Below are 26056 nucleotides of genomic sequence, written 5' to 3'. Positions count from 1 at the left end.
TTTTCGTATTTTTACCAGAGACAGGGTTTCTCCATGTTGGTCAGGCTGGTCTGGAACTCCCAACCTCAGGTGATCCGCTCGCCTCAGCCTCCCAAAATGCTGGGATTACAGACGGAGCCCCGGCGCCCAGCCAGCTCTTTAAGTCTCTTGCTTCAACCCTGCCTCTCTATCTGCCTTCTGGACATCACGCCACCTAGGTGTTCAAATTCACCTCTGCCCCAAGCCTGACTACCTCCCGATTTCTCCCTAATCCATGTTCGAGCCAAAACCCTGGAATGCTCGTTGATTCTTCTCCATTTCACATTCAATAACTGTCCCTTAGATCCATGAATCCTCTAGAACTTCAGCAGACTCTGATCTGTCGTTTCTGTTTCAGCTTCCAGGCTGCTGGTCACAGAACCTCAGCCTTGAACTTCTGCTGCTGTTTCCTTTAGATCTCTCTGGATTTGTTTTTCGTTTGTTTGTTTCAGTCAAGCTGTACCAAATTAATCTTAACAAATAATACTGGTCACATTATTTCTCTACCCAGAAACCTTGTATGACTTCCTCTTATTTCTTGGGTCAGGGTCAAACTCCTTGGCTCCATTTTTAAAGCCCTGTATAAATTAGATGTTTTGTGTATTTTCTGGCTACTTTGTGGTGATGTTCTGCCCTCTTCCACCACAGAGGAAGCACCGTGTGGTCAGCGGCCGTGGCTGCCTGAGTCACCATTATATCCCCTGCACAGTGCCAGGCACATAATGCTAGTTAGCAAATGTTTGCTGAATAAATTGAGCAGACAGATGGGTGTCCAAATTAGTTTCTTACCTACTTCCTGCCTTCTTATGCCCCTTTATGCCTCTGCCGGTTTGGTCAGTGTTCTGTGTTTCAGTACCCAACACCGGCCTGTTTCCTCAGGTGTTATTGTCCCCTGAGATGCCGCAGCTCATCTTGGATACCCAAAGCAAATCAGAGTCCACCTTTGTGTTCTCACTGGGGTTCTCACCACCTCCGTGAAGTTTTCTTTGCATTCTGACTCCTGTGACCTTACTTCTGCATCATTAATGTTAGCATTCCTGTTTTATATTGTTTAGGTAAATCAATGTTTACATGGAGTTTTTTGGGGGGTGGGGAATAGGAAATAGACAGGAATCTATGTGTAATTTCTTTGAGCTACGGACTTTATTGTATTTCTTTTGTGCCCCAGTGGTTTCTGAAGCCAGTTGACATTCAGTAAACTTACTCATGGAAGTGATAAGTATTTGTTAACGACATACTCAGCTTGTCTACCAGTATTCTTGAGGAACATACTGCAATTTTCGCCATCAAATTATTCTAGAGGAACTTATTATTGGAAGGAATTTATTTGTGGTTAATTTGGTAAATCTACCGCAGGCACAAGAGGAAGAGAGCAAATTCAAACATATGCCTTTATGCTCAGGCTCCAGAGTAAGTCAAGGCCTATGGAGACTCAGTCCAGCACTGAATAGCATGCCAGAAGCTGAAACGACGGCTTTTCCCTTGCTGGGCTTGTCCTTCATTCATCTGGCAGATATTGATTATCTTCCTCTTATGTTTCTTATTGCGGTGGGAAAAGGTTACTTGATCGTCTTTTGCACTACCACCACTAATGATATTTGTAAAAGAAAATAAGTTTCAGATGGATCAGACATATTTTTGTATGGGGTTTGGTGGTGGTGGTTTTTTTGGTTGTTTTTTTTTTTGTCAATTAAATGGAGCTGCATTTTTACAGTAGATACAGGTTAGTCTCACGTTAAATCTTTTCTACTTGCAACGTTCCTGTGGAGATCAGTCAGACAGAATGAGTTACTCCAGTCTACACAGTGCTCGATGTTGTAGGATAATTCCAAATACATCCTTGGGGTTTATTTCTGTTTGAGGATGAATCCCATATTTCCAGACTTTCCACTGATATTCTACATGTAAATGAAAATGAAAGGAGGTGGGGTTGAGCCAGAAAAATACCATCAGAATATGGTGGAGCTGGGAATGAGAGGGACTATATTGTGTAAAGCTTCAGGCTATATGGTTGGAACCTTTACAAAATGAAATAGGGAATTTTTTTTTATCAAGTCCAGTTACGTGGTTGCTTTTTAATGCCTGATAAGTAAGTGGCTTGGTTTCTTAGTATAATCAGTATCTACTAAATGACACCAAATAATATGTGACACCCTTTCTCTCCATAGAACAGATCTTACTCAGCACAAAGCACCCATGTTGTCTTGGTGTTAATTAGCTCTGAAATCTGCTTTTTCTTTTAAAGTGTATAAGCACCAACTATCATTAAAAAAAAAAAAAACACAAAGAAAAACTGCAGGTTTTTATGAGCTGATGCAGTTTCTTTCCATCAGATTATTGTGGAACATATGGACAATAATGAATCTTCAATAGTGGTAATCAGGCAAACTTCCCAAAATCCAGTAGAATATAGTTTATGGAGCCTTGGTTGGTGAAATTTAGTAATACAGATACATCGCCTGGAAGTTTGAGTTTGAAAATACAGGCTAAAGCAACAAAAAACCTGGTGGCTTTAGTATTCCCAAAGTAAGTATAAATATGAGGTATTACTGAGTTATTTGCATGCTCTCTTCAGTCTTCGAAGTATCCAATATCCAATTCAATATCATCATCATGGTAGGTATAAGTACGGTTCACCCAACGTGGTTTTGCTTGCCCAGCACATGGGAGGACTGCACTTGCTACTGTCCTTGTGGTTGAGCAAGACCGTGGGACTAGTTCTAGGCAGTGATGTCAGTGGAAGTGAGGTGTGTCACTTCTAGACCCAAGCATTTAAATGCCAGTGTGAGCCAGGGAGCCTGCTCTCCCCTCTGCCTTGGTGATTGGCACAGATGACTGCTGTGTCGTCCTGGGACCTGTCAACCTGGGACCTGAAGACATTGCCAAACCGTACTAGCTGACCTCAGATGGACATGTAAAGTGAAAGAGAAATAAACCATTGAAATTTTTGGATTGTTTGTTACTGCAGTATCATCTAGCCCAGCAGTTGCCAAGCTTTTTGGTGTTAGGATTCCTTTACATTCTTAAATTATTGAGGATCCCAAAGAGCTTTTGTTTATGTGAATTATAGCTATTGATACTTAGTTAGAAATTAAAACTGAGTAATTGCTAAAATATTGTTGTAAAACAAGACACAAATACAAATGTATTTCAATAGAAGCACAAGGAAAGCGTTTTAAGGATTTGAAATGACCATATTGGACAATAATGAGGTTACAGATACACAGACATCACAGCAGGTACAACCAACGATAGTGGGCACAGTCAAGGAACTGAGAACTAATTGAGTTAATCTCAAAAACTCTTGTATTTATACCCTGTATTTAATTAAACTTTTGTATTTATACAAACCTTAGAAATTTCTAGAAAACAGACATGTACACACTTTCCATTAAACGTCAGAACAATGATGTTATAACTAAAAGTTCTCTGAAAGGGAATTTGGAAAAAAGAGATTTTACTCCAGTGAATACTTTGCAAACCAGGGAAACCCAGCCTCCAGTATAAAACAAAGGTGTGTTCCAGAGAACGAAAGGAAAACTCGGGTTTTATAGCCAAAGTTCCTGCCTGGGTTCCCAATCAGGTCCATTTATGTAAATGAAGGATTGAAACTTGCTTAGTGCTGAACGATTGATACAGGTGAGCCCTGATTGGCTGGGCGGATGAGCTCTGATTGATTGAGGTGGGTGAGCTCCAAAGATAAAAAGATGTGGATTTTGGAAAACTCTGTGCGACCCATAGTCAGCAAAAGGCCACCTGACTCTATTTTAAATTTAGATATCTCAGGATCCATCTTGAAGGACTGCCTCTTTTAGGCTCACGTTTGTTCCCAATATCATCACACGTCCTGTAACCTCAGGATTCCACTGTACACTCAAGAAAGGATGAGAGTGAAAAAGGCAAATAACAGCTTTGTGTTATTAGAAAAATAGTTTTGACTTTGTGGATCCCTGAAGGGTCTCAGAGATTCCTGGGGTGCCCCAGACCACACTTTTTGAGAACCACTGATCTAGCCTATCCTAACCAAATACAGTCGTGGTACAGACATACTATCCAGACATGTTTTAGCTTATTTTGCCTTAGCCTCCTGAGGAGCTGGAAGTACACCTGGATAAATTTTTTTTTTTTTTAGATGGAGTCTCGCTCTGTCGCCCAGGCTAGAGTGCAGTGGCGCAATCTTGGCTCACTGCAACCTCTGCCTCCCAGGTTCAAGCGATTCTCTGGCCTCAGCCTCCCAAGTAGCTGGGATTACAGGCACTCACCACCACACCCAGTGAATTTTGGTATTTTTAGTAGAGACGGGGTTTTACCGTGTTGGTCAGGCTGGCTTTGATCTCCTGACCTTGTGATCCACTCGCCTCGGCCTCCCAAAATGCTGGGATTACAGGTGTGAGCCACCACACCTGGGCCACACCTGGATAATTTTTTAAATTTTTTTTGTGGAGACAGGATCTTGCTATGTTGCCCAAGCTGGTCTTGAACTCCTGGCCTCAAGTGATCCTCCCACCTTGGCATACCAAAGTGCTGGGATTACTGTACTGGTGTGAGCCATTGCACCCAGCCCCGTTACTGATTTCTGACTTCATCCTCTTGTGGTAGGAGAAGATATTTTGTATGGTGTCAGTCTTTAAAGTCTATTGAGACTTAATTTGGGGCCTAACATATAGTCTATCCAGAAAATATAACCAGGTGATTGGGATGACGAAAGTTTATAGACTTAAAGTATGATACATTTCTTAATTTTATTAGAGAATTTTAGGATAAGAATGTATCTTTAGGTATCATTCTTAATGATATCTCATTGCGTTTTGAAATGATAACAGTATTTCTGTGGTAGTGAAAGAGGTTCTCATTTATGAAATATCGAACCAGTGACCTTAGCTATTCAGTTATGATGAAAGGACCAATCTAACCTTTTATTGAGTGTGATATTTATTAAAAATGAAGCATCTTATTTCCATTACTTAATCAATAGCATATTAAGCCATTTATTAATAAGATTAAAGAATGTCCTGCAGAGTAGATATTCTGCTCTCTTCTCATCTAGTTTAATTTTAATAACCAGGAAATAGCAGTCTAACTGGGAGTCAGTCAAATCTGTCTAATACAGTACTTGTAACTTTTATGAGATACAGGAAAGGACAATTAAAATTTGCAGAAAGAAAAAAATTTGTGACTGGGCGCAGTGACTCACGCCTGTAATCCCAGCACTTTGGGAGGCCGAGGTGGGCGGATCACCTGAGGTCAGGAGTTCAACACCAGCCTGGCCAACACAATGAAATCCCGTCTCTATTAAAAATACAAACAATTAACTGGGCATGGTGATGGGCGCCTGTAGTTCCAGCTACTTGGGAGGCTGAGGCAGGAGAATTACTTGAAGCCAGGAGGCGGAGACTGCAGTGAGCCGAGATCACACCATGGCACTCTAGCCTGGGTGGCAGAGTGAAACTCCATCTCAAAAAAAAAAAAAAAAGAAAATAATTTGTAATGGCCGTGTGGGAAAAAAAAACAAGCCCCTTTTACATCATCACATAAGTAAACCTACCTGGAAAAGATTATTTTCCCATGATTTATGTTTGAAACACCAGGGTTGGTGCAGGTGGTGTATTGATAAGTGTAGCAAGAAATGCATTTAAAGTTGGGAGGAAAACAAAACACTAGAGCAAGAAGAAGAAGAAGGAGAAAATGCAGAGATGGAAATACGGAGGCCCACCTCTTCTAGAGGGCCTTGTATTTTTATAGAAATAGAATATACGTACAGAAAAGTGGTCATCTCCTGAGTATACGGCACAATGAATTTTCACAAGCAGGACTCCTTCCTGAATGACTGTTTCCGTTATCCATGCACCAGGGCGGTGCCCTCCGAATTGTTCCAGTTTCAGTTCTCCTGTTGCCAAAAAAATACCACAGCTGAATTGTGATGATGGTAATAATAAAAGTGGTTATGGTCCTAGCATGAGCTGGACATTGTTAGGCACTCGTGCTTGTATTATCTCAATTATGCCTCACAAAGCCTCAGAAAGAGGCACTATTGTCCACAGTCTGCAGATGCGGAAACGGAAAGGAACTTAAAGGAGCTAAAATTCCTCAGTTTTTGCTGTGTGTTGGGCACTGTGTGAAGAACTTCATAGTCACTGTCTGGTTTCATTCTCACACCGTCCCTGCAAGGGTTGTCATCTTTTATGGAGGAGAAGACTAAAGGCCAGAAATCTCACTTGTCATGGTCACAAAGCTTGGAAGTGACAGATCCTGCATCCAGACATGGGCCGTTTGACTGCCACACCTGCATTCTCAGCCAGCAGAATGGAAGGTTGTGTTGCCCTAGAGCGAACCACACGGGCATGGCTGGAAGACAGGCAGCCCCTGTTTGGTAGTGCACCAAAGGGAAGATGGGAGAAAGAGATTTGCCGTGGGGTGGGGTCTCACCAATTCTCAGAGGCCAGGAGCTGCTCATTCAGCAAGATCCTTGACCCTATTCTGACAGAGCACTTCACGGAACCCTCAAGGAGCTCCCGATTTAAAATGGCACGCGGCAGAGTTGCCTCTCTCCAAACCAGCGGGACGCTCTCTGTGGCCTGCTGTAAAGGGCAAGCTGAATGGCTCGGGTCTAGCTAGTTTTTTTCCCCCTCTGTCACCCAGGCTGGAGTGCAGCGATGCAATTATAGCTCACTGCAACCTCAGCCTCCACAGGCTCAGGTGATCCTCCTACCTCAGCCTTCCAGGTAGGACCACAGGCAAGCACCTCCATGCCCAGCTAATGTTTGTATTTTTGGTAGATGTGGGGTTTCGCCATGTTGCCCAGTCTAGTCTTGAACTTGTGGGCTCAAGCAATCTGCCCACCTCCGCCTCCCGAAGTGCTAGGTCTACACGTGTGAACCACTGCGTCTGGCCTTGTTTTTTTTTCTGGATAGCAGAATCCAGTAAAGTCAGAGCCAGAAGGTTCCTGGAGGTCACCCACGCCATCACCTACTCCTCAGACAAAGCCGGCCTGAGCCTGGTCTAGGGCTGAGGAGCAGAACCCGGGCCCCAGCACTGCTGCCCCCTCAGGCACATGGGATGGGCCGATGTCCTCCACATGTCTTTCCAATCACATTTACTGTCTTTCTCTTGGAGTCCTTCAGAATTCCTTGTTTAGAACCCCTGGTAAACTCGCACAAATGCCCTGGCTTTCTAGCATCTGAATAACTTAATCCTGTAGAAAATATTTCGATTCCGGGCCAAAAATTAATACTAAAATACAGTAAAATTGCACTTTTTTTTTCTGGTGAAGAAGTTCATTAGTCCTGGGACTGAAAGATATTGAAAAATTGTGGAAGTAACAGAGAATACAGAGTCATCTTTTTTTTTTTTTTTTTTTTTTTTTTTTGGTAATTATGGTCCCAGGACTATGTCTCTGTGACCTCTTTCTTTGAGGATTTGTGTTCCAGGCCCTCATCCCGGAGCACTGTCAGGCCTCACATCCCCTCCTGGGACCTGGACCTGTTCTTCTGTTCAGTTGGCAGATTTTGGGAGCCTCTCTAGCATATTGTCAGTGACCCAGAAATGTGCTTCAGTTGTCAAAATGGTGGGGATATGTCCCCAAATCAAGTGTTCTTTAACTGATATACCAAAGGGTAGAGCTGCCCATCCAGTACCACCCCTCATAGGCCAAAATAGCCTCTAGAATCAAACATAACACTTCCCAAAAGCAGACCTGAGGGGCCAGCCACACAGCCCGCTCAGTGTCCCAGGGCCTCGGAGGGGTCCCATCTAGAGACCCTCTTGGTGGCTGTGAGGCCGGCCACAGTGAATGCAGGTTTGCCTGTTGGCACCCGCCCCCCACTGTGGTTAAAGCACACCAGAGCCCGTCTGCCTTGTGCCGCCCCTTCAGATGTCCGTGCTGCGTAGGAGGATTGGAGAGTTGATGCCTTTTGGTTTTTAGGGAGGTCTGGCGGTTTTGGGGAGGGTTGGTTACTACAGGTTAGGGAAGCATTTCTGCCTCTGAATGTGCTGCCTTCTGGAATTAGAGGTTGCATTCGAGTGCATGTGGGCCCTACAAGTTTGTCTTTGAATTTCAAGGATTCATGTTCGTTATGTCATTAAATTGATGTCATTTCTGTCTAATGGTATATAGCTTTTCTTTTCCTGAACCTATTCTGTTGAGAGTGCCTTGGCATGATTTACTTCAAATAAGTTAAAGAGTTAGCAGGTCTCTGACATTTTGGTTTCAGCTCAGAGCACAATGAGCCATTCCAGAGACACAAATGTTCATTCATCAGATAGCAGCACTTCCCAGCAAAACCCAGTCACTATTGATGTATGTAATTGATCGCTTTATTAACTGACAAAAAGAAGCTTTGTTGAGGTAATAAACCTAACTTCATTACATCCTGCATGTCGAGAGCAAACACATTGGGACGTGGCTGATGGGTTCCCATTTCAAGGCTGATTCTGATAATGATAATGTTTAAGTAGCATTGATTGTTCTCTAATTGAATTTTTCTTTCTTTAGGCCTCTTCTGAAGAGCTGAAAGCTGCCTACCGGAGGCTGTGTATGCTCTACCATCCAGACAAGCACAGAGACCCAGAGCTCAAGTCACAGGCGGAGCGACTGTTTAACCTTGTTCACCAGGCTTATGAAGGTCAGTGGAGGGCTGGACTTTGTAGAAACATCCTGGTAGCGGTTATTCGATTTTTAGGAGATGTGATTTATAGAGGATAGAAAAAGAGAGTCCTTAGAGGTAAATAGAAGAGGTGGTTAGTTTGCTACTTTTTACTGACAGGGTCCTTTGAAAGAGTAGTATTTTGCTTTGGAGATCGATACGTGTCCAGTAAGTAGAAAATGAGAGGCCGGGTGCAGTAATAGACAGTCTCAATTGCAGGGGAATACTCAAGTTTTAAATCGTTTACCAGGTTTCTTCTAAAGGGAACTCTTATAGGTAAAGGCTGATCGTCACAGGGAAGATTTCTTTGTTCTCTTTTTTTGTTAGAAGATACAAGGACATTTTTTCATCCAAAAGTGATTTTATTGGTTCTGAAGCATTCAGTTATCAGTTCTAATAAAGGAACGAAAACGATGTTATAGGAAATAGAATCAAGCGATTCACATTTTTTTTTTTTTTTTTTTTTTTTTTTTTGAGACGGAGTCTCGCTCTACCGCCCAGGCTGGAGTGCAGTGGCCGGATCTCAGCTCACTGCAAGCTCCGCCTCCCGGGTTCACGCCATTCTCCTGCCTCAGCCTCCCGAGTAGTTGGGACTACAGGCGCCTGCCACCGCGCCCGGCTAGTTTTTTGTATTTTTTAGTAGAGACGGGGTTTCACCGTGTTAGCCAGGATGGTCTCGATCTCCTGACCTCGTGATCCGCCCGTCTCGGCCTCCCAAAGTGCTGGTATTACAGGCTTGAGCCACCGCGCCCGGCCGCGATTCACATTTTTATACTTACGTCTTACGTATGTCAGAAAGAAGATTCTGTGATATATTCGTTTATAAAATATTAAAGTCACTACTGGATACAGAGCTTCTGTTTGGGATGGCAAAAAGTTCTGGAAATAAGAGAGTGATGATGGTTATACAACATTGTAAATGTACTTAATGCTATTGATTGTATACTTTAAAATGGTTAAAGCAGTAAATTTTATATGTATATTTTACCACCATTTTTAAAATTTAAATTTAAAAAAATGTTAAATCACTGTTATATGCATCAAGTACAGTAAGTTATTTGTTCCAGAACCATTTGGTGATTGGCTCCTTAGACCAGAAATTAGATACTGTGTTTCTTTATAAAATCATAAAGTCATCTCACTGTATACATAATGTTAAGCTTGTAGTGTATTTCACGTTAGAGTTTTTCCAAAAAGTTAGATTTTAATGGCCAATGAAAATCAGGCTGCAGTGTGTGATAAATGTGTAATCAGTGTGGTGTCATTACCAAATTTAACTCTATTCAGATCACTTGCATGGCAATTGTGACGAGTAGCCTGTTCTTTTTATTGTATTCTGTTATCTAAATGGGTGCATTAATTTTACTGTTGTCTAAATGAGCCACATAGTTTGCTTGTATTGTGTTGGAGACCTGGGGAAGAGTTAACAGAAAGACCCTACCAGTGCTAGTGAAAATGCCACAGCAGCAGACCTGGCCTCCTGTTTAGCCTAAAGGGAGACTCAGGTGAAATCGTGAATGAATAATTCCTTATTACATGCTGGAGAGGAACACAGGTTTGGCTCCTGTGTTTTCCAGGGGCCAGCATTTCTTCCTTTCCCATTAGATTTGATTATGCATAGGATCATTTATATAGTTTTTAAATTAGGCCTACAAATATGTGGGAACTCTCAAGGGAGAAGAGACCCAAAGGTCTTGGCAGAAATTGGTGAAGTAGAGGGGAAGAGAATGACCATTGGCCTTGCTGACATTTGAGTTCAGTTGGAATATCATGTGAACAGCTCTCACCCTTAACCGAGAAATTCTTTTCTGATGTACTTTGGGTGATGTGGCCAACAAAATGGTAAGAGGTGTTTTTGTCTTTTAAAATTATTTACAAATAAAGAGGAGAGGTGCACAAAAGAAATGTAGCCTGTCTTTGGAGTTAATAGAACTCTATAGAGTAAGTAACAAATCAGCTTTTTCTAGTATCCAAACCTGTTTCTACTTTTATAGCAAGCTTCTTTAGAAACTGGAAACCCACTCTTTCAAGTCAGTGTACTTTTATACACCATGGCAGAAATTTACCAAATTATTATTATTATTATTTTTTTTTTTTTTTTTTTTTTTTGAGACGAAGTCTCGCTCTGTCGCCCAGGCTGGAGTACAGTGGCCGGATCTCAGCTCACCGCAAGCTCCGCCTCCCGGGTTTACGCCATTCTCCTGCCTCAGCCTCCCGAGTAGCTGGGACTACAGGCGCCCGCCACCTCGCCCGGCTAGTTTTTTGTATATTTTAGTAGAGACGGGGTTTCACCGTGTTAGCCAGGATGGCCTCGATCTCCTGACCTCATGATCCGCCTGTCTCGGCCTCCCAAAGTGCTGGGATTACAGGCTTGAGCCACCGCGCCCGGCCACCAAATTATTTTTAAAACAACTTTCGTGTCCTTTCGCAATGCAGGAGCTGGTGTCACTTCTTGCATGGTACACCTTGTACACCTTGTACCTGTACCTTCCAATCAAGAGTAACTTGGACACTGGGAAAATCTGACTTTTCTCATTTGTAGCCACCTTTAAACATATCCTACATTAGCCGGGTGCAGTGGCTCACCCCTGTAATCCCAACACTATGCAAGGCCAAGGCAAGAGAATCATTTGAGGCCAGGAATTCAAGATCAGCCTAGGCAACATAGTGAGACCCCATCTCTACAAAAAATAAATTAACTGGGCATGTGTGCACACACCTGTAATCCCAGCTGCTTGGGAAGCTGGAGCAGGAGGATTAGTTAAGCCCAGGAATTCAAGGCTGCAGTGAGCTATGATCTTACCACTGCACTTCAGCCAGGACAACAGAGAAGGACCGTGTCAGTCAGTAAGTCAATAAACAAATCCTAGGTTGAATCAAAAAAGCAGTTAGGAGGAAAGATGCATAGAAAATGAAAGGGGTCTCTAGGAAGATTGTGATCAGACAGGGAGAACAGGAGATGGGCTTACCTAATGACATCAGTGTTCTCAGAAAGGACTGAAGGTGAATTTTATATTTTATAAACATGTTTAATTTTTAATTTGCAGTGCTTAGTGACCCCCAAACCAGGGCCATCTATGATATATATGGGAAGAGAGGACTGGAAATGGAAGGATGGGAGGTAAGAGAAACTGCGTCTGGTGTCCCAGAAAAGTCATTAAACAGCTACAAAACATCTCCCCAAAACCCTGCAATCCGTAATAATGCCTTTGGGAATATTTGAAGACATCAGAACCCCCTTCCTTGCCCTGTATTTTAGTTTTAGAGGTTGAGTTCTGGACTTGGCTTTGCCACTTTGTAACTCTGACCTTGGGCCAGCCACTCATCTGACTTGTCCTTCGTTTCCTAACCTGTCAAGTAAAACGGAAGAGGGATGGACTGGACCAGTAATTTTTAACCCAGGTGTGGGGCGGGAGCAAGTGGAGCTGGCGGTTGATGGGAGACGATTTCTTCAAGGGTGCAGCTCTGACTCCACATACACTCCCTTCAACCCTGCACAGTTCTGTGCCTCTCTCTCCACCTTAGTTCTGAGTAATTGCGGTGAGGAAATATTTCAGATGGGAGTATGTTATGCATGTGAGCAAAATGGAGGCAGAGCTGCTGGGGTTGCATTGCCTGTAATGACCCTTTCAATTCTCATGTATTATAATATTCAAGCTTTGTCAAATGTGATGAGTGAAACAAAATATATAGCAAATGTGTCGCCCTGGGCAGCCATGCTGTGGGAGAACAGTCACTAAAATTCAGACAATTTGTTTACTTTCACACTGCCACTGACTAGCAGTAGAGCCTTGGGCAAGTAATTGGGTTGCTAGTGCTAACATGTTACTATCTGAAAAATGAATATGAAGATTCGTTGTGAAACTCTTAAGTTGCTGCAGGAATATATAGGTATCATTAAAGAAACTTGGTTCTGACCCAGGCAAAGTGGCTCACACCTGTAATCCTAACACTTTGGGGAGCCAGGCTGGGAGGATCACATGAGGCCAAGAGTTTGAGACCAGCCTGAGAAAAAACATAGCAAGACCTTGTCTCTACAAAACATTTTTTTTAAAATTAAGCGGGCTTGGTGGTGCACACCTGTATTCGCAGCTACTCAGGAGGCTGAGATGGGAGGATCACTTGAGCACAGGAGGTTGAGGCTGCAGTGAGCTATGATCACGCCACTGCACTCCAACATGGGCAACAGAGCGAGACCTTGTCTCAAAAAAGGAAAAAAAGAAACTTGGTTCTGATGCCCAAGAAATTTGCTAGTCTGTTAATAACATGGAGTTGACCTGCATTGAGTTATATTTTCACCATCATGTAAGATTTCCCTTGAAGTTCCTTCGATGTTTTGTTTGGTTTGGTTTTGTTTGTTTGTTTGTTTTTGAGACCGAGTTTTGCTCTTGTTGCCCAGACTGGAGTGCAGTGGCACGATCCCGGCTTACCACTACCTCCGCCTCCTAGGTTCAAGCAATTCTCCTGCCTCAGCCTTCCTGAGTAGCTGGGATTACAGGCATGCGCCACCACGCCTGGCTAATTTTGTATTTTTAGTAGAGACAGGGTTTCTCCATGTTGGTCAGGCTGGTCTCAAACTCCTGACCTCAGATGACCCGCCCGCCTCAGCCTCTCAAAGTGCTGGGATTACAGGCGTGAGCCACCATGCCCGGCCAAAGTTCATTCGATGTTTAATCTCAAGCATGTGTGCCTGTCTCTTCCAGTTCTAGCATCAAAGCCTTATAAAGGCCTTCAGATGAGGAGTAGAAGAGAAGCAAAAGAGGATCCTATTTCCTTTCCCACCTTTCCACTAATGCTTCATATTGGTGGCTTGTGGGCCATATTCCACTAATAGCCTTTTTTGGTGGGGGGGATGGGGGGTGAGAGAGAGAGAGAGAGTGCAAGAGAGAGAGAGAGAGAGCGTGCACACGAGAGACAGTGCGCGTGTGCTGTGTTGCCCAGGCTGCAGTGCATTGGTGCCATCACGGCTCACTGCAGCCTTGACCTCCTGGGCTCAAGTGAGTCTCCCACCTCAGCCTTCCAAGTAGCTGCAACTACAGGCACACACCACCATGCCTAGCTAATTTTTTTAATTTTTGTAGAGATGGGGTCTTGCTATGTTGCCCAGGCTGGTCTCAAATTCCTACCCTCAAGCTACCCTCCCACCTCAGCCTCCCAAAGCGCTGGGATTACAGGTGTGAGCCACCATGCCCAGCCTGTTGCCATTTTTTGATTGCCTCACACAGTGAATTCTGGTTGCTAACATTTCAACCCTGGGAGGTTCTGCATCATAATTCAGTCTTCTGTCTTTTCTTGAAACATCTGGTAACACTGAATCTGAGGAGCCCTTGCCCTTCAGATGGGACTGGACTGTCCAATTTGTGCCAGTCCCCACCACTCCCCCTTGTGTTACGTCTGGCTCTTCTCATCTGCATGTCCTCCTGGCTCCAGTGGGCGGTTGGTACTTGGCCTCTGGCTTGAAGGGAATAGCAGTGCTTCCTGTCGCCTTGGTTCATTGCAGCTAGGTATTAAGCCAAACAACTTAGCATTTTCTCATCCAAAAAGGAAAATAGATTTCTGTTGTATTTATTCAATTTCCCCCTCACTCTTTATACACTCCTTAAAGCTTCTTTGTATTTTTAAGATGTGGGGTTGGCTACAATTTTTCTTTTTTTTCTTTTTTTCTTTTTTTGAGACGGAGTCTAGTGCTGTTGCCCAGGCTGGAGTGCAGTGGCACAACCTCGGCTCACTGCAACCTCGGCCTCCTGGGTTCAAGTGATTCTCCTGCCTCAGCCTCCTGAGTAGCTGGGATTACAGGTGCCCGCCACCACACCCAGCTAATTTTTGTATTTTTTTTAGTAGAGTCAGGGTTTCACTGTGTTGGCCAGGCTGGTCTCGAACTCCTGACCTCATGATCTGCCCACCTCGGCCTCCCAAAGTGCTGGGATTACAAACGTGAGCCACCACTCCCGGCCTATAGTTTTTCAAGTCAGCAGTTGGAGTCACTGAAAAGCTGTAGGACTCCATTACATATTCCCTCTTCAAAGACTAGGTTTTTAGTCCCCAGCAGCATTATCCCAATCAGTGGAGCCGTGGAGTCTGCTGGTAAAATATTGTGTGGTTTCCTCTTATCAAACCAGATTATCTTCCCATTAGAAACAAAGCAAATCCACACACAAATGGTGTTATACAAATATGTAGGGCTGGGTGCAGTGGCTCACACCTGTAATTCCAGCACTTTCAAAGACTGACACAGGAGGATCACTTGAGCTCAGGAGTTCGAGACCAGCTGGAGTAACACAGTGAGATCGCATCTCTACAAGCAATAAAAAATAAAAAAATTTACCAGGCATGGTGGCGTGTGCCTGTAATCCTGCTTCTTGGGAGGCTGAGGTGGGAGGATCACTTGAGCCTAAGGAGGTCGGGGTTGCAGTGAGCCATGATCACACCACTGCACTCCAGCCTGAGTGGCAGTGAGACTGTGTCTCAAAAAATAAAAAATGAAACAAAAAAAATATATGTGCACAGTTGTGGGTGGCAAGTGGTTAAACATTATTTTCGTATTTTTTTAGTAAACTAAGCAAGTCAGGTTCTCATGGATCAGAATTGGCTTTTTTTTCATATTGATACTAAGCTTTTGCTGCAAGATAAAAATGCCTTCAAAGAAAACTAAATGAAGATACCTCCCCAGATATTTACTCAGAGATGTATTAGTGTTTAACATACAATAGGAAAATTGGACCCATTATTCATATTACACAGAAAGTCTCATTGAACTCAAGCAAATTTTATGAAGCTGGCATCAACATTCCTTCAAGGAATTCCTACAGCTGGATGGATTGTTCCATATGACGATTCTCTCACTGCAGTAATAGCTTTCACTCCAGGGAGGAAGCTGTATTCCCTTCATGCTGTTGCTGATATTTTTAGACTATTAAACTCTTCAGTTGCTGAAGGGTATCCATTTACCACATATTTATTAGGCTACCATATGGGTAGTCAGTGAACGGTGAAGGGCATTGATTGTTGGTATCGTGAGTGTCTGAGACGCCTTTAATCCAAAGATCTCAAAGCACTCCACCAACTAGAAATCACTCCCCAGCCCATTGGAGCTTCTTTAGAATGTGCAGAATACTAGCCCAGTTGTTAGTCATTAGGTAAATTTTCAGTCTTTTTTTTTTTTTTGAGACAGAGTCTCACTCTGTCACCCAGGCTAGAGTGTAGTGGCGTGAGCGTGGCTTACTGCAGTGTTGACCTCCCAGCTCAGGCCATCCTCCCACCTCAGTCTCCCAGGTAGCTGAGACTACAGGCATGCATCACCACGCCCTGCTACTTTTTTTTATTATTATTATTTTTTGAGACGGAGTCTCACTGTGTTGCCCAGGCTGAGTGTAGTGGCATGATCTTGGCTCACTGCAACCTCTGCCTCCAGGGTTCAAGTGCCTCTCCTGCCTCAGCCTCCCGAGTAGCTGTAATTACAGGTGCGCACCACTATGCCCAGCTAATTTTTTGTTTTTGTTTTTGTTTTTGTTTGGTTTGGTTTTTTCTGAGATGGAGTCTTGCTCTGTCGACCAGGCTGGAGTGCAGTGGCGCGATCTCAGCTTACTGCAACCTCCGCCTCCCTGGTTCACGCCGTTCTCCTGCGTCAGCCTCCCAAGCAGCTGGGACTACAGGCGCCCGCCACCACACCCGGCTAATTTTTTGTAATTTTAGTAGGGACGTGGTTTCACCATGTTAGCCAGGATGGTTTCGATCTCCTGACCTCGTGATCCACCCGCCTTGGCCTCTCAAAGTGCTAGGATTACAGGCGTGAGCCACCGCGCCCAGCCTAATTTTTGTATTTTTGGTAGAGATGGGGTTTCACCATGTTGGCCAGACTGGTCTCAAACTCCTGACCTCAGGTAGTCCTCCTGCCTTGGCCTTCCAAAGTGCTGGGATTACAAATGTGAACCACTGTGCCCAGCACCCCCCCTTTTTTTTTTTTTTTTTTTTTTAAGGCTTCTAGAGACTGTTATTCTTTGGGAGGATTCCCAAGGAATGAGATGTAACCATTCCCAGCTTAAAAAACCAGCCATACTATTTACTTATCGAGATTGGTTAGTGATGTTTGTGCAGATACCCACATTGAAAACAAAATTAGCCATGTTTTCAGAATGGCAAAAATCTAACCTTGAACTGTGAATGCTTTGACAGTGTTGATTCTGGTAATGGCTGGCAACTGCCATGGAAACCACGTAACTCATCTCCTGCAGATGTCATTTTCAGATGTTGTATTACATCCGAGTTGCATCCTTTGGCCCTGATCATCTGTTTGGTTTTTGTCCGCAGTCCTTTACATTATTTATATTTTACTTCCCTGTCTCTGACATCGGTTTTATAGTATATGAGAAAGGCAGCCTGTATTAAAAGCAATAATATGGTCAAGATCTTGAAAAACTAGCAAAGGTTTAGAACTGTCACAGAGCAGAAGACGACTAAGGACATCCACCTCATGTCTAAATGCAACGTGGAATCTTGGATTGGATCCTGGAACAGAAAAAGGATGTTCGTAGAAAATCTAGTGAAATCTGAACCCTAGGTTTAATTAGTAGAAATGTACTAATGTTGGCTTTTGAGATTTGACAGATCTTCTGTGGTTATATAAGGTGCTAACATTGGGGGAACCTGGGTGCAGGCTATACTAGAACTTTCTGTACTGTTGTTATAGCGTTTCTAAATAATTTTCTAAAAATATCCCAGAATAAAAAGTTTACTAGATAGAACCAGATGACACTTTTCAAATGATGTCGCTTAACCCTCCTCACTTTATAGCAGGGAAACTGAAGCTTAGAGAAGGACTTGCCTGAGGTCTCCCAGGAGGTTTAAGGTCCTGTCTGTCCTCCTTCCATGATGCCACCCAGCTTTTGGAGATCTCCTCATTCGTTTTATCAATAAAGTCAGTCTTCTTGGTGGTTGTTTTTTTGTTGTAGAGATGGGGTCTCACTATGTTGCCCAGGTTGGTCTAGAATTCCTGGGCTCAGTCGGTTTTCTTTTCTTTTTTTTTTTTTTGAGATGGAGTTTCGCTCTTTTGCCCAGGCTGGAGTGAAGTGGTGCAATCTCCGTTCACTGCAACCTCCGCCTCCTGGGTTCAAGCGATTCTCCTGCCTCAGCCTCCCAAGTAGCTGGGACTATAGGCACCTGCCACCACGCCCGGCTAAATTTTGCATTTTTCGTGGAGACAGGATTTTGCCATGTTGGCCAGGCTGGTCTCAAACACGTGACCTCAGGTGAGCCACTGCACCTGGCCACTCAGTTTTCTGACTAGCATAGGGATAGACCTAGTAGGTGAATGGTTCGGTGAACAGCAGTTGTATGGATTCAGAAGCTGCATGTGATACACTCTGTCCATGAGAAACACTGAAAATGTCTGGTATTTATCAACCGTCATGCAGCTTCAGATGCTGTGTTCCCAGATGCCTCTGTCTGTAAGGGTTGCTGATAAGGAGGAGAGCAGCTCACAGCTGGCTTAGTCCTGTTCCCCTTTCCGGCATCATGTATTCTGGTTAAAGGAAGGTATAAATAGTCAAGGCTAGCAGAGGCCTGTGGGAGCTGAGAATGAAGTGCCCTGCCCTGCTAAGTGTCCTCACCGCTCCAGGAAGGCTGGCCATTTTGACTTTGCTGTTAGCTCAGATTATGCACCAACTGTTTGCAAAACTTGTGTAAAATATGACTCAAAATGGAATGATCTGCCCCCTTTGGATTATTTGCCTTTGTAATTCCTCACAGAATGTAACAGAGAGAAAGTAATTTTCAACTGTTCAGTCTTCAAAGATTAAACAGCTAAAATTCCTGAAAATGAGTCTTTTCCTGCTGCAGCCTCTGTGAGGCCTCACACTTTCCAGGTTTTTTTTTTTCCCTACAGGGTTTGAGTCCAGGATTTTAATTATCAGCAGCTTACAAATCTGTTTCCGAAAAAAATAGTAGTATATGGGCATATTCATGGGTCTGCTTATGTCACTGATTAAAGTTATGGCGAATCAAACTTTCGCTAAATTTGCATTTTTAAAAACTAATATCCTGTTGAATAGAACACTCAATTATAAAATTTCTATTCAGGCCGGGCGCGGTGGCTCATGCCTGTAATCCCAGCACTTTGGGAAGTCGAGGCGAGTGGATCACTTGAGGTCAGGAGTTCAAGACCAGCCTGGCCAACATGGTGAAACGTCATCTCTACTAAAGATGAAAAAATTAGCTGGGTATGGTGGCACAAGCCTGTTGTCCCAGCTACTCAGGAGGCTGAGGCAGGAGAATTGCTTGAACCCAGGAAGCAGAAATTGCAGTAAGCTGAGATCGCACCACTGCACTCCAGCCTGGGTGACAAAGCAAGACTGTCTCAAAAAAATAAAATATTAAAATAAAATAAAATCTTGCCAGGCATGGTGGCTCATGCCTGTAATCCCAGCACTTTGGGAGACCGAGACAGGCAGACCACGAAGTCAGGAAACCATCCTGGCTTATACCGTGAAACCCCGGCTCTACTAAAAATACAAAAAAATTAGGCGGGTGTTTTGGCGGACGCCTGTAGTCCTAGCTACTCAGGAGGCTGAGGCAGGAGAATGGCGTGAACCCGGGAGTCGGAGCTTGCAGTGAGCCGAGGTTGCGCCACTGCGCACCAGCCTGGGTGACAGAGCGAGACTCCGTCTCAAAAAAAAAAAGGCCAGGCACGGTGGTTCACACCTGTAATTCTAGCACTTTGGGAGGCCAAGGTGGGTGGATCATGAGGTCAGGAGATCGAGGCGATCCTGGCTAATACGGTGAAACCCCGTCTCTACTTAAAAAAAAAAATACAAAAAATTAGCCGGGCGTGGTGGTGGGCGCCTGTAGTCCCAGCTACTTGGGAGGCTGAGGCAGGAGAATGTCAGGCACCCGGGAGGCGCAGTGAGCCGAGATCGCACCACTACACTCCAGTCTGGGTGACAGATCGAGACTCTGTCTTAAATAAATAAATAAATAAATAGAGCGAGACTCCGTCTCAAAGAAATAAATAAAATAAAATCTCTTTATCCATATTGGAACATCCTGCATCCTCTGGGCTATGTAGAGGAACTGTCTCCATTCAGACAGCCTCACACTTAGGCCTCCTTGTCCTTGGTGATGGATCACTTAAGTCACCATCTGCTGGGTCCAGAGAAACTGGCTGCACCATCAAGTCCACTGAATTGGGCTGTAAAGTCATGAATAATTTTTAAAGTATTTTGAAACATTTTTTTCTGGATCTTCAAACTTACATGGAATGGTTGATTACCTACATTTCCCTGAAGCTCTTTTATTTTTATTTTCTTTTGCTTCAGGGAGGGACTGACATGAGATTGAGAAGATATTGGAAACTTTGAAAAACTGCACCTTGCTTTTGTCTGTGTCAGGACGGGTGGCATTGGAAAGTGAGAGTGCTGTAGATAGGGGACACGCCCTCAGTGATTCTAAGCCTGGGCAGCGGGAATGCACCTTGTTCACCAAATAGAACCCAGAATGTCCTTGTAAGGTCACAGAGCAATCACTGTCGTGCCACTTAGGACCTTTAGTTTGTTCTTGGATGATTTTAACAATCTTTTTATTTTAAAGCTTCCTTAAAAAGAACCACTTCCCCCCTTTTTAGTAATTTTTTATTTATATTGAGTTATTAGAGAAGAAAATGTTTTCACTATTTTTAATGTTTAAAGTAGTGGACAAGTTCCTAGGATTTTTCTAGATGAGTTTTTGTGGGGTTTTTTTATTATTATTTGTTGAAAAATAAAATCAAGTTTCACAAAGCCTGTAATATCTTATTTATATCGAATGTGTGTGTGTGCACGTGTACACGCGCACATACGTAGGTACATACACATGCATAGAGAATTTTTAGGAAGTGATATAAAAAAAATTGAGTGTGAGCCTGTGAGAAGAGGGAATATGGGTAAGGGGAATCACGTACTTTTTATTTCCTATCCTTCTGTTCTATTGATTTTTTGCTATAAGCTTGTATTTTTAAAAATAATTTTTTGAAACTTGAAATTTCCAAGGAAACATTTTCTCACATCACATCTTTTTAGATAGTCTGTGAGCAGCATCTCGAGACTCCCCTGTGTTTCTCCCACTGATGGGCAAATCTGCTTTCTCATACACCCCTGCCCCTCCCCTTCTCATACACCCCTGCCCCTCCCCTTCTCATACACCCCTGCCCCTCCCCTTCTCATACACCCCTGCCCCTCCCCTTCTCATACACCCCTGCCCCTCCCCTTCTCATACACCCCTGCCCCTCCCCTTCTCATACACCCCTGCCCCTCCCCTTCTCATACACCCCTGCCCCTCCCCTTCTCATACACCCCTGCCCCTCCCCTTCTCATACACCCCTGCCCCTCCCCTTCTCATACACCCCTGCCCCTCCCCTTCTCATACACCCCTGCCCCTCCCCTTCTCATACACCCCTGCCCCTCCCCTTCTCATACACCCCTGCCCCTCCCCTTCTCATACACCCCTGCCCCTCCCCTTCTCATACACCCCTGCCCCTCCCCTTCTCATACACCCCTGCCCCTCCCCTTCTCATACACCCCTGCCCCTCCCCTTCTCATACACCCCTGCCCCTCCCCTTCTCATACACCCCTGCCCCTCCCCTTCTCATACACCCCTGCCCCTCCCCCAGCCATCTGATAACTTTGGTAGTGATAGAAAAAGAGTAACCACTTTTTCTGTCCTGTTCCCACACTGTGTGTTTCTCACCAGTGCACACAATTTCACACCATAAACGGGACCCTTAGAAATCGTGCAGTGCAGGCCGGGCACGGTGGCTCATGCCTGTAATCCCAGCACTTTCGGAGGCCGAAGTGGGTGGATCACAAGGTCAGGAGATCGAGACCATCCTGGCTAGCATGATGAAATCCCGTCTCTACTAAAAATACAAAAAATTAGCCGGGTGTGGTGGCGGGTGCCTGTAATTCCAGCTACTCGGGAGGCTGAGGCAGGAGAATGGCGTGATCCCAGGAGGCGGAGCTTGCAGTGAGCCGAGATTGTACCACTGCACTCCAGCCTGGGCAACAAAGCGAGACTCCGTCTCAAAAAAAAAAAAAAAACAACAGAAATCGTGCAGTGCAGTTGCCTCTTTCACAGATGAAAGACTGCCCTTTCCACTTCTTTGAAATCTCGACTGGGTGGTCTTCCTTTCATGACAAGCTAAGAAAGGCTGAACTGGAATTGGAATGCTGTATTTTCTTTTTTTTTTTTTCTTTTTTTTCAAGACGGAGTTTCTTGCTCTTGTTGCCCGGGCTGGAGTGCAATGGCGTGATCTTGGCTCACTGCAACCTCCGACTCCCGGGTTCAAGTGATTCTCCTGCCTAAGCCTTCCGAGTAGCTGGGATTACAGGCACCCGCCACCACGCCTGGCTAATGTTTTGTTGTTTTAGTAGAGACGGTTTCACCACATTGGCCAGGCTGGTCTCAAACTCCTAACCTCAGGTGATCCACCCACCTCGGCCTCCCAAAGGTATTCCTGGAATACCTTTTCTTTTTTTTTTCCTTTTTTTTTTTTTTTGAGACAGAGTCTTGCTCTGTTGCCCAGGCTGGAGTGCAGTGGCATGATCTCAGTTCACTGCAGCATCCACCTCCTGGGTTCAAGCAATTTTCCTGCCTCAGCCTCCCAGGTAGCTGGGATTACAGGCACCTGCCACCATACCTGGCTAATTTTTGTATTTTTAGTAGAGATGGGGTTTCGCTATGTTGGCCAGGTTGGTCTGTAACTCCTGAACTGAGGTGATCCGCTTACCTCGGCCTCCCAAAGTGCTGGGATTACAGGTGTGAGCCACCGCGCCAGGCCGGAATACCTTATTTTCTCAGATTCGACATCACTGTGCATCCCTGAGTTTAACGAGGTCTGCTGCGTGGTACCTGAGTATTGTTACACCAGCCTATAACTGACAGCCCAGATTCTAAGGTTCATATACTATTGTAAGAAGAAGAGTTCCATGATTCTGAAAACACTCAGAGCCGCCAGACATGGTGGCTTATGCCTGCAATCCCAGCACTTTGGGAGGCTGATGTGGGAGGATCCTTTGAGGCCAAGAGTTTGAGGCCAACCTGGGCAACATAGCAAGACCCCGTCTCTACAGCAACAGAATAAAAACACCCAGACCCGACAGCTCGAGATCCTTGGTCCAAGAAGCTCAAAAGGAGTCTTTAGCGATTGTCCCAGACCACTAGGGAGAGCCAGCTTGCCTTCGTCCTAATATTTAACATTTGTTATCTGAGATTCATTAGGAAATTTACACTATGAAATTTAAGGTGACATTTTCCTTGTAAGATTTCAGCAGACTTAGAGATAAGTTGCTAAAATAAAGAATGTTTAAGTCACTCTGGAGAGCTGAGTGAAAGCTCATTTCAACCTTGGGAAGGGCCAGGAGGGCAGTGAGCTCTGCCTCACCCAGGCCTGAGCCATCGGATGGCAGAAGTCACGGTTTGGGGCACTTCCTGGGGAAAGGCCGTGGCTGGACCCCAGGCAGTACGCACACACCAAAATCAATGACTGCAGTTCTTTGTGTACGTTTCCCTTACCTCCTGGGTCCTCAGCTGTCTTCCCATCTTGATTCTGCACGTAGGTTGTGGAAAGGAGGAGAACCCCAGCTGAAATTCGAGAGGAGTTTGAGCGGCTGCAGAGAGAGAGGGAAGAGAGGAGACTGCAGCAGCGAACCAATCCCAAGGTAAGCCAGGGGCCAGGTTTCATGAGGACACCTCATGAAAAGGCCTCATACCTAGAAGCCAGATCTGAAATAATGAGGTGCTGGTGGATTGTTAAAGGAAAGACATACAAGCTGGTGGGACAAAATTTGGCTTATATTATGTCAAAGTCATATCTTTCTGGAAACACCTCCCTAGCAGCCATCAGCCACGCTGCTGCTCATCTCCAGGAGATGAATGTTTTATACCATGTGGAGGGAAGACAAAACCAGTCCCCCATTTTTTCCAGAAGTCAGGGAGTTTTGCCAAGCAGATACACAGGCCAGTCATTGAAAGCCATTTACTCTGACTGTGCTGCCCAAGTCCTTGACGCTGGAAATCAGAGGACAGTGGCAGGGCAGAGGACAGCCACCTAATCACCTAAGCGTTGAGGCAGCAGAAGTCCTTGCTTAACCATTAGGATATGGAGAGCCAAAAAATGCAGAGGGCTCAGGGCATGTCTGTGTTGCCTTGAGCAGAGGGCCCTGGTCACATCACCCCAGGGCATTGGTGCCATGACCACCGGTCAGTGGGTTGTTTGAGCAGCATCAGTGTCCCAGATCACCGATGGAGTTTAAGTCTTTTAACCCAGTGACACTACTTAGTCTGAGTTACTTTTCAATGCCAAGTATGCTCTCTTTTTCCTTTCAACTTGCTGGGGAGATTGTTTTGCCCAGCTCTGTGGCAAATAGGATAGCTTGGTCACTTTGAGATTCCAGTTGTACTGAATGGCTAATGAAACATGGCCTGGTGTACTATTCAGCTGTGTTTAAAAAGAGGGCTCAGTGGCCAGACCCTATCATTGTGGCCAGGATGGCCTGGCAGAGAGCCTGTATCTGTCATGATAAGGAGCTGGGACCCCCCCCGTCTTCCATCAGCCTCTTCTCCCATGATCTGTGTCAAATCAGTGTTGTTGGAAGGAGAGCGGAAGCCATACAAAGTTATAAGAAGCATTATTATTTTCTTTAAACCTTGTAAAGGAAAAGAACAGGCCGGGTGCGAGGGCTCACTCCTATAATCCCAGCACTTTGGGAGGCAGAGGCGGGCAGATCACCTGAGGTCGGGAGTTTGAGACCAGCCTGGGCAATATGGTAAAACCCCATCTCTACTAAAAATACAATAAAAATTAGGCGGGCCTGGTGGTACATGACCACCAGCCTCCCGAGTAATTTCAGCTACTTGGGAGGCTGAGGCAGGAGAATCGCTTGAACCAGGGAGGCAGAGGTTGTAGTGAGCCAAGATCATGCCACTGCACTCCAGCCTGGACAACAGAGTGAGACTCTGTCTCAAAAAAATAAAAAAGAAAAGAAAGGAAAAGAACAAATGCTGGCTTAAACTGGGATGCACAGTAAGATAAACCTCTGATGAAATACATTCTAGAAAGCAGTTTTTTTAAGACCCATACAGCATTTAAAGGACCATATATCCAGAACATGTCCATCTGTTTGAATCCCACATTTCAAAGTATATTTGACCAGATAAAACTATGGATGGGAATGAAGCTTTTGTATCATCCATTATCATGTATAATCAATAAATGTTTTAATTCTCTTGGAAAAAAATGTATATTTGAAAATGGTAACACCTCCACTCCCATCTACTCACTCTCCCCTCAACAGGTGAGGTCCTCAGAAGTGCAGGGTTACCTTTTGGTCAGATAGAGGCAGAGAATCAAAACCCTGAGTGAACCAAGTTGGGGAGTTTGGGATAATTGGGAGAGTTGAAAATCTCCGAGGTGCCCTGAGCTGTGCTAATGATTCCTGCTTGGATCTCCCAGCCAGGTGCCCGCGGGAGGTCCAGTTTGGAAGGTCTGTGTTGGCAGGTGGAGGTGGGGTCAGGGTGCCTGGCAGGAGCAGGCTGTTCCTTTGGCGTTTTTGCTGTTCTGGCTGGAGGTTTGCTGTGTTAGGAGCAGTGAAAGGGAAAGAGAACCTCACTATCATCCTGCATCCGTGTCCTATGATCAAATCGGCCATCTGGGGGTGTGTGACAGTTGCTTATTAGGACTCTGCAAATGTGTCTGCAGGCCATGTTTCTGTGGAAAGTGGGAGCGCAGCTGTGACCATCTCACACAGACATGCAAGTGATTTTTAAAATGTCCTATACTTTGCTACTTCCATAAAACTGCTTCCAAATAAATCAAACATTTTCTAATCAGAAATCTTGAGCGATAACCAGATGTTGGCTGTCCAGCATTTTAAGGAGAGGATTTGAGGTAGATCTTTCATTCCATTTCTGACAGGTTTTTTTGCTTTTCAAGATGAGCAAACATCCTTGTCCTGAAAAGAAAGGGGTGATCTCCGCTTTAAGGAGACCATAGAGGCCAGGTGTGGTGGTGCACGCCTGTAATCCCAGCACTTTGGGAGGCCAAGGTGGGCGGATCACTTGAGTTCAGGAGTTCGAGACCAGCCTGGGCAACATAGTGAGACTCCGTGTCTACAAATAAAATACTAAAATTAGCCAGGCATGGTAACATGCACCTGTAGATCCAGCTACCTGGGAGGCTAAGGTGGGAGGATCCCTTGAGCCTGGGAGGTCCAGGCTGCAGTGAGCCAAGATTGCACCCCTGCACTGCAGCCTGGGCAGCAGAGTCTCAAACAAACAAACAAAAAGACCATGGGGAAGCCAGGCATGGCGGCTTATTCCTGTAATCCTGGCACTTTGGGAGGCCAAGGCAGGAGGATTGCTTGAGTTCAGGA

General features: G+C 44.8%; 2 protein-coding genes across 4 annotated transcripts in view; both read left to right on the top strand.

The window, feature by feature from the left end:
* The window catches only part of PLEKHG5 (pleckstrin homology and RhoGEF domain containing G5), a 614078-nt gene that overhangs the window by 386650 nt on the left and 201372 nt on the right, over positions 1-26056 (top strand). The window lies entirely within an intron of this gene.
* The window catches only part of DNAJC11 (DnaJ heat shock protein family (Hsp40) member C11), a 708487-nt gene that overhangs the window by 648246 nt on the left and 34185 nt on the right, over positions 1-26056 (top strand). For 2 of the 3 annotated variants that reach the window (XM_050787294.1, XM_050787292.1), the window contains 3 exons: positions 8510-8639; positions 11708-11781; positions 23243-23344. In XM_050787294.1, coding sequence (XP_050643251.1) covers positions 8510-8639; positions 11708-11781; positions 23243-23344 — 306 coding nt within the window. Of the gene's footprint in view, positions 1-8509; positions 8640-11707; positions 11782-23242; positions 23345-26056 lie in introns of those variants that run through there. The other variant, XM_050787305.1, reaches the window with a different exon arrangement.

The sequence above is a fragment of the Macaca thibetana genome, chromosome 1, assembly GCF_024542745.1.
Source record: "Macaca thibetana thibetana isolate TM-01 chromosome 1, ASM2454274v1, whole genome shotgun sequence".
In the NCBI taxonomy this organism is placed as follows: Eukaryota; Metazoa; Chordata; class Mammalia; order Primates; family Cercopithecidae; genus Macaca; species Macaca thibetana.
The sequence above is the reverse complement of the archived record's forward strand: the minus strand, read 5'-3'. Positions and strand labels throughout refer to the sequence as shown.